The sequence below is a fragment of the Mesitornis unicolor genome, unplaced genomic scaffold (assembly GCF_000695765.1).
Source record: "Mesitornis unicolor isolate BGI_N332 unplaced genomic scaffold, ASM69576v1 scaffold12727, whole genome shotgun sequence".
NCBI classification, from domain to species: domain Eukaryota; kingdom Metazoa; phylum Chordata; class Aves; order Mesitornithiformes; family Mesitornithidae; genus Mesitornis; species Mesitornis unicolor.
The window spans coordinates 23,222-30,737 of NW_010195834.1; the positions used below are offsets into that span (position 1 = coordinate 23,222).

The window sequence follows — 7,516 nt, forward strand, 5'->3', positions numbered from 1 at the left end:
AGGTCCCCTCCCACGTGTTCTTCCCAAGGGCTCAAAGGAAAGCCTGCCATGTCATTCCCTCCATAGGTATGAGGCCGTCGGATGAAGGAGGGTCAGAGACAGAGAGCTTGTATGAAATTGAGGGCATGAATAAGTGGATTCTCTACTTGTAAGTACATACTGGTTGGACTATCTGCTGCTCTGCATGGGGCTTGCACAGTCTTTCGCTTGTTGTCCTGGCTGGGCCAGGCTTTCCTGTCAGCCACCAGTTTCTGGGGGAGAGCCGGGGCTGTGTCCTCAAGAGGAGGTGCAAACATTGTGGACAGCAAACAGGGAATTATGCTCTAGAACTGGCAAAAAGCCACTTAAAGGAGAACAACCTCTTCACTTTGGGGCCAGACTACAAGCGTCCTCTCATGGCCCATGCAGCATGTCTGGTGACTTAGGAGTCAGGCCTGTAGCAGCCAACCAGAGGCGACTGTAGGCCAAAAAGAAGCCATGAGGTGTTTGTGTGGATGAACTGCAATGCCTGAGTGAATGCACAAGGGGCCAGGGTTGTGTTCCTCAACCCTTTTCAGGGAAGGCCCCTGGAGAGGGGCGTAGGGGTGGCTTTGCTCTGCAGTTTGCTGGTGCAGCCCTGGGCTGGGCAGGGCCTGCTGACCATCCCTGCTGACACTTTGGCTGTCTCTGCAGCCATCAGTGGAGGCGTTGGAACCGAATGTTTCGTAGAAAGTGCAGGGATGTGGTGAAGTCCAAGTTCTTCTACTGGCTTGTCATCCTGGTGGTGGCACTGAACACCCTCTCCATCGCCTCTGAGCACCACTTCCAGCCAGAATGGCTGACACAAGTGCAAGGTGAGCAAAGACCCTGAGGAAGAGGGAGAGCCTGGGACGCCCTGCTGCCCTGGAGATATGCACGGACCTTTACTGTGCGTGCATGACCATGCTAGCATGGCACAGGGGCTGTTGGACACGTGCAGGTTTGCTCGTGCACACAGACACAGCCTGCACACAAGTGTGTGCACACCATCCCCATGCACTGCCACACAACTGCACACTGAACACGCGTGGGGCATACGGTTATACCTGCACGGCGTCTGTATTCTTAGGGACGTGGCTCTGCATGGTGAACACACACAGATTGTATACTTTTACACCTGTACAAGCACAATACACACAAACACACATTGCATGCACTCATGCAGTACAGCCACACACATTTGTGCATGCAGTCACTCTACCTGCACCCCCCCACACACAAACATACACAGACACATGGAGTACAGCTGTGCACATGTGTACACAGCTCAGTCGCACGCACACATGTGCAGCACAGCACACATGCACACGCTGCATGGACTCACGTGCACAGTGCAGCCGCAAGCTCTCATGTACAAGCACACAGATGCACGTCACCCTTCTCTCCTGTGTGCTCCCTGAAAAACAGCATTTGCTGCAGCTGCAGCTCCAGGCTCAGTGGTGGCCAGAGAAGAGATGTGGGCAGCCCTGCCCTCCTTCCCTTCCTGCTGTGCCATGCTGGGATGAAGAGGTCCGTGCTCTGATGGGCTGCATCTCCCACTCCAGACAACGCCAACCGGGTGCTGCTAGCACTCTTTGTGGCAGAGATGCTTCTGAAGATGTACGCGCTGGGCCTGCGCCAGTACTTCATGTCGCTCTTCAACCGCTTCGACTGCTTCGTGGTGTGTTCGGGGATCTTGGAGATCATCCTGGTGGAGCTTGGCACCTTGTCACCCCTGGGCATCTCTGTGCTGCGCTGCATCCGGCTCCTCCGCATCTTCAAGATCACCAGGTTGGGGAGAAAGCTCTGTGGGTGCTGGGGGCTTGTGGTCCCTAGACATCGCTGGCCTTGTCCCTGGGGAGAGCTGCAGCATAAGCAGAGCTGATAGCTCCTGGATGGAGGAACAAGGCCAAGATGGGGATTTCTGTCTTGAGGACATGGTCTGGGAGTGGCAAGGAGGACAGAGCAGGGCTTGCTGGAAGTCTCCTGGGGTCCCTGTCTCACTCTGGGTTTCGGGGTGTTGTAAATGGGGGTACTGTGGGCTGGGACTCCTGGCTTCTCTTTCTGGCACAAGCGCACTGTGCTCATCCCGCCTCCCTGTCCTGTCTATGCAGGCAGCAATGTTTCTTGCCTGTTGCACCAAGCCTGGAGCTTCATTTCCACCTCCCAGGGCCCAGCTGGAGCAGTCCCAGTGCCCAGGCCGGTTCGGAGCCCCCCTGTGCTGGGTTGCCATCCCCTGGGCCACACTCTACCTACCTGGTCCTGCCCACAGCCTGCCCCACTCCTCCACCTCCTGCACACTGCTGTCTCTCATCTCTTCTCCCCAGGTACTGGACATCCTTGAGCAACCTGGTGGCCTCCCTGCTCAACTCGGTCCGCTCCATTGCATCTCTGCTCCTCCTCCTGTTCCTCTTCATCATTGTCTTTGCGCTGCTGGGCATGCAGCTCTTTGGGGGCAAATTTGACTTTGAGGACATGCAAATCCACCGCAGCACATTCGACAACTTCCCTCAGGCCCTCATCAGTGTCTTCCAGGTCTGGGGCTGTGGGAAGTGTAGCAGGGCTGGAGGACAGGGCCATGGGTCTGCTGGCAGGAGCTGGGGCTCAGAGAGATGTGGGTCTGTGGGAGCTGATGTGGCTTTAAGGCAAAAGCAGGGGAGCGTGACTGGGGCCAGATGCACGGCTGGAGCTGGGAGGTGGGATTTGGCTGTGGGGTTCTGCCGTGCTCTGCTGTGAAGGCTCTTGAGCCTCCATTTCTGCTCTGCTCCCAGATCCTGACTGGAGAGGACTGGAATTCTATCATGTACGATGGGATCATGGCCTATGGGGGCCCATCCTTTCCTGGCATGCTGGTCTGCATCTACTTCATCATCCTCTTCGTCTGTGGGAACTGTATCCTCTGTCTGCAAAGCCAGGCCCAGACTCCCTATACTCAGCCCCATAGCATCAGCTACACAGGACTGGGAAGGGGGGAAGGGGGGGGTTTCAATGCTTGCCTTAAGCTTTTCAATTCTGAACAGCAGGGGAACAAACCGCGGGCTTCCCAGCTTGCACTGGTGATGGCTGGGAGCCTAAAGGAAGGCACAGGTTGACACAGAATCACAGAATCCTGGGGTTGATGGGTCCACAAAGATCCTCCAGTCCAACCTCCCAAGGTAACAGTGTCGTTTAAATGAGATGGGTCAGCACCCTGCCAAGCTGACTCTCAAAACTGCCTAATGTAGGGGAATTCACCACTTCCCCTGGAGATTGTTCCAGTGTCTCATTGATCTCATGGGAAACAAATTTCTCCTCGAGTTCAATCGGGATCTCTCCAGAAGCAACTTGTGTCCATGACCCCTCGTCTTCTCCCCTTGTGAAAAGGAAGTCTCCATCTTCTTGGTGTCACCCTGTATGTACTGGTACAGGGTGAAAAGGTCTCCTCTAAGTCTTCTCTTCTGAAGGCTGAACAGACCCAGTTTTCTCAGCCTTTCTCCATAGGGCAGCTCTTCCAGTGCATCCTCGTGGCCCTTCTCTGGACCCTTTCCAACCTGTCCACATCTTTTTTGTATAGCGGGGACCGAAACTGGACACAGTGCTCAAGCATTGCTGAGAGTTCATAGTAGAGAGTTCATAGGTTCAGCTGTCGGTCAATGCGGTGACAAGGCTGAGCTGGGTGGACCGAGCTAAGGTAGAGCTCAGGACTCACAAGGATGGGTGCAGGGTTAGGGGTCACCAGCCAAGATTATCTCAAGGGCTCAACTCCAGGAAGGTTTCTCTGGGCACTCTGGCAATTACGCACAGCTATGGCCACATCCTCCAAATGGGAATCAAGTTCATATCCTTAGTGCTGTCCCTCCAGATATCCTCCTCAATGTCTTCCTGGCCATCGCGGTTGATAACCTGGCCGAGGCTGAGAGCCTGACCTTAGCCCAGAAGGCCAAAGCAGAGGAACGCAAGCGGCGGAAGATGTCCAGGTGAGAGCTGCAGTCCCTGGCAGTGGGAGCTCCCAAACCAGGTGCTTTGGTGTGAGGGGACAAAACGGCATTGCCCATGCCCCTGCCTAGAGTTCAGTTCCTGCTCTTCCCTCCTCTCCACTCAGAGGTTACCCAGAAAAGTCTGAAGATGAGAAGCAGATGCTGGCAAAGAAGCTTGAGCAAAAAATGAAGGGAGAAGGGATTCCCACAACAGCCAAGGTCAGTGTTGGTGGGGATGCGCCTTGGGGAGCTCTGGGTGAGGGACCAGGCTCCTCCTGCCACCAGCCAGGACTGACAAAGGCTTGGAGCCAGCCTGGATCTGGCTAGAATTTCTCCTTGCCTCAGCATCCTCTGGTGATGAGGCTCTCTGGGCCCAGGGAGGACATGCTGCCTGGTGAAACAGGTCCAGTGCTGTGTATCCTTCTCCTCTGATTCCTTTCCTTGGCCACAGACAGTTGTCACTGGTTGAGATAGGCTGGTGCACACCAGTGTGGAGATGAGCAGAGCAGATCAGCAGCTTCCCAGGCCTCCTTTGTGTCCACACCAGCACCCCCTGTATGCGAAACCCTCTGTTCAGCTGTGCTGACTGTGCTGAGCTGCCTCTTATAAGCTTCTGGCCAGCAGATACTTCCCTATCATCTTTCCAGGGGTGCCCCGTGGGAACTAACCCAGGAGTCACCTCATGTCTTATTCCACACATGGTATAGGTGCATGGCCCCAGGCTCTTATCCAGCACACATTCCCCTGTCCTATCCTCTTGGTATTGCTCTTTGCTGGGACTGCAGCATCCCTGAGGTGTTTCTCTTCACCCTGCTCCATGCTGGGCCAGGACTCCATGTGCTTGGTGCTGTGTGGGCCAAATGCAGAGACATTGCTTGCCCCATGTGGTTCCAACGTGGTAGGGTCTGGCCAATGTGCAACATTTGGCACCAATACTGGCACACGCAGCTGCATGTCCTCCTCTCTGTCTCTCACTCGTTTCAGTTAAAAGTGGACGAATTTGAATCCAATGTCAATGAGATCAAAGACCCCTACCCTTCTGCAGACTTTCCAGGTAAGACTTTTCCCCAGCAGGACAGCAGGAAAGCTGGGGACACCCTGCAGAGGAGTGGTGCTGTGTGAGGAGTGAAGGATGTGGTGACCCTCTGCCAGCCTCAGGGTACTGAGGTCCTCCTGGCACAGATGCCAAATGAGGATCGCAGGACCAGAGGACTGTCCATAACCTCACATTCCCTTTCCCTCTCTGGGTGATTCTTTCATTTTACCTCCTCATGGCCACTCTGCAGGTGATGATGAAGAAGATGAACCCGAAATCCCCCTGAGTCCTCGTCCACGTCCCCTCGCAGAGCTACAGCTGAAAGAGAAGGCTGTGCCCATGCCTGATGCAAGCTCCTTCTTCATCTTCAGCCCCACCAACAAGTAGGCACTGACTCTTCCCCCTGCCTCATACAGCCAGGCCTGGCTCAGGAACCTCTGGCACCTTCCCAACAGGGTCCTGCTTGTGTGTAACAGCCAGCTCTGAAGGGAGTCAGCTCTCCATGGAAGGAGCTGGCACAGACTTCCTTTCATGCCTAGGACCTTCCTGTCCTCAGGGTTTAGCCATAACCCTCTTCCAGGCTACCGTGGCCCTATCTGATGTCCCTCTGGCCCCTCACAGCATCTCATGCCATTCGTGTCCCTGGCAGGTTTAGGATGCTGTGCCACAGAACCGTCAACGCCACTTGGTTCACCAACTTCATCCTCCTCTTCATTCTGCTCAGCAGCATCTCACTAGCAGCTGAAGATCCCATCCGGGCCGAGTCCTTCCGCAACAAGGTGCCCACGTAGCTGTGGAGGGTTGGGATGGGAGGGGCAGACCTCATGAAGACCCCCAGCTGCCCAGTAAGCAGAGACCTGCTTGCCAGATATCATGCCTAGACAGGTAGCTGTGATTTCAGCCCTGCCTTTGGGAGTGTAATTCACTCTGGGAGGAAAGGCTGTTTGTGTTCTCCATTCGGGGCACAATTGGGACAAGTGTTTACTGCTCCATGTCTCAGTTTACTTCTGGGTGAAGAGATCCACCTGACAGGGTGTGTAAGATTACATTGGTTCAGGGCTGTGGTGGCTTACTGGGAATAAGGACATCCCGTGAGGTGGCAAACTGGAGCACCGGGGTGTGCAGCACCCTGAAACGCTGCTGGCATAGAGCAGTGGTAGCCATAGGTCTGGCCATGTGAGGCACAAATGAGCCTGCACTCGTGCACTGTCAGGCAGAGGCTGGGAGGGTCTCACACGAGACAGTTTCCCAGGGCACTCAGGTCTTTTGGGGATCAGATGTTTTCAGCTAAATCGGGTGAAGCCTCTCTCACTTGGAAACTGAGAGCTTGGTCCAGGCTGAAGGTTGGATCGTGCACTGGGGAAAATCAGCAAAGAGGAGGGAAGTTCAGGAGCCTTCTTGGCACTGGGTTTCCAGGCTCTAATGAGCTAGGTGAGCTCCTCGGTCCACAGAGTGGAGGGCAAAATCACAGTGCCAAGTCGTCTTAACACACTGGAGCATTTCCCACGTCACATAAATCTCATCCAATTCTGATGCTTCTGTCCCCAGATTCTTGGATACTTTGACATCGGTTTCACCTCTGTCTTCACAGTTGAAATCGTCTTGAAGGTGTGTTCCTCTGCCCCGTGGTCCTGGCCACGTACATGACCCAGCGCATGGGTGTAGCCTGTTCTGGCCATGGATGCTCATACTCCTTCTGCTCCCCAGATGACTGCCTATGGTGCTTTCCTGCACAAAGGCTCCTTCTGCAGGAACTCTTTCAATATCCTTGACTTGCTGGTGGTTGCTGTCTCCCTCGTCTCCAAGGGCATCGAGTAAGCTCCTCCACACTTCGCAGGGTGGGCACTGGACTGTTCAGCCTGTCAGGGCAGCTGGGGCGCTGCAGCTCTCTGTGCTGGATGGAGAAGGAGCAGCCAGCCCAAGGGCTGGGCATCAGCACACGTGTTAGTGTCCATAAAGTCATGCTTAAGGGGACAGGGCATGGACAACTGGGAGGCAGGGAGGCGAAGTCCTTGGGTGTCAAAGGTGGAGAGCTGCCTAGGAATTCAATTTTGAGCTGCTTCTCCAGCTGCCAGTGTCCCCTGGCCTTATGTGGCATAATGGCTTAGTGACATCTGCGTGTCTCTGCCATCACTTTCCCCTAACCTCTGGCCCCAGCCTGGCCTCCCAAGCTACTCGGTGGGGCTGTGTCAGGCTGGAGTGGACAGGGGAGTTTCCTCATCTCAGCTCTGCCTTCCTCCTCAGGTCCAGTGCCATCTCTGTGGTGAAGATCCTCAGGGTGCTGAGGGTGCTGAGGCCTCTGCGAGCCATTAACAGGGCAAAGGGGCTGAAGGTAAGAGGGAGGCTGGGACTGGGGGTCCTCAGCCCATGGGAGTCTTCATGGGAGGTTATGTGGCTGGCATCATGCCCTGTGGGGTCTGTGGGGCCAGGAACCCAATTCCCACTCCACATCTGTGGAAGGGGTCTGCCCTGTCCCACTTTTTTTGGCAGGCTCCCGCTCTTCCTGGGGCCCATCCTTCCCGTGAGG

General features: G+C 55.3%; 1 protein-coding gene across 1 annotated transcript in view; it reads left to right on the forward strand.

The window, feature by feature from the left end:
- CACNA1S (calcium channel, voltage-dependent, L type, alpha 1S subunit) overlaps positions 1 to 7,516 on the forward strand; it is a gene marked incomplete at its 3' end in the record, with an annotated part of 43,977 nt that overhangs the window by 20,982 nt on the left and 15,479 nt on the right. Inside the window, exons 9-21 of the mRNA XM_010188259.1 lie at positions 67 to 148; positions 673 to 833; positions 1,563 to 1,788; positions 2,325 to 2,532; positions 2,769 to 2,889; positions 3,839 to 3,953; positions 4,079 to 4,172; positions 4,938 to 5,007; positions 5,240 to 5,372; positions 5,639 to 5,768; positions 6,538 to 6,597; positions 6,697 to 6,803; positions 7,234 to 7,321. Coding sequence (XP_010186561.1) covers positions 67 to 148; positions 673 to 833; positions 1,563 to 1,788; positions 2,325 to 2,532; positions 2,769 to 2,889; positions 3,839 to 3,953; positions 4,079 to 4,172; positions 4,938 to 5,007; positions 5,240 to 5,372; positions 5,639 to 5,768; positions 6,538 to 6,597; positions 6,697 to 6,803; positions 7,234 to 7,321 — 1,595 coding nt within the window. The remainder of the gene's footprint in view (positions 1 to 66; positions 149 to 672; positions 834 to 1,562; positions 1,789 to 2,324; positions 2,533 to 2,768; positions 2,890 to 3,838; positions 3,954 to 4,078; positions 4,173 to 4,937; positions 5,008 to 5,239; positions 5,373 to 5,638; positions 5,769 to 6,537; positions 6,598 to 6,696; positions 6,804 to 7,233; positions 7,322 to 7,516) is intronic.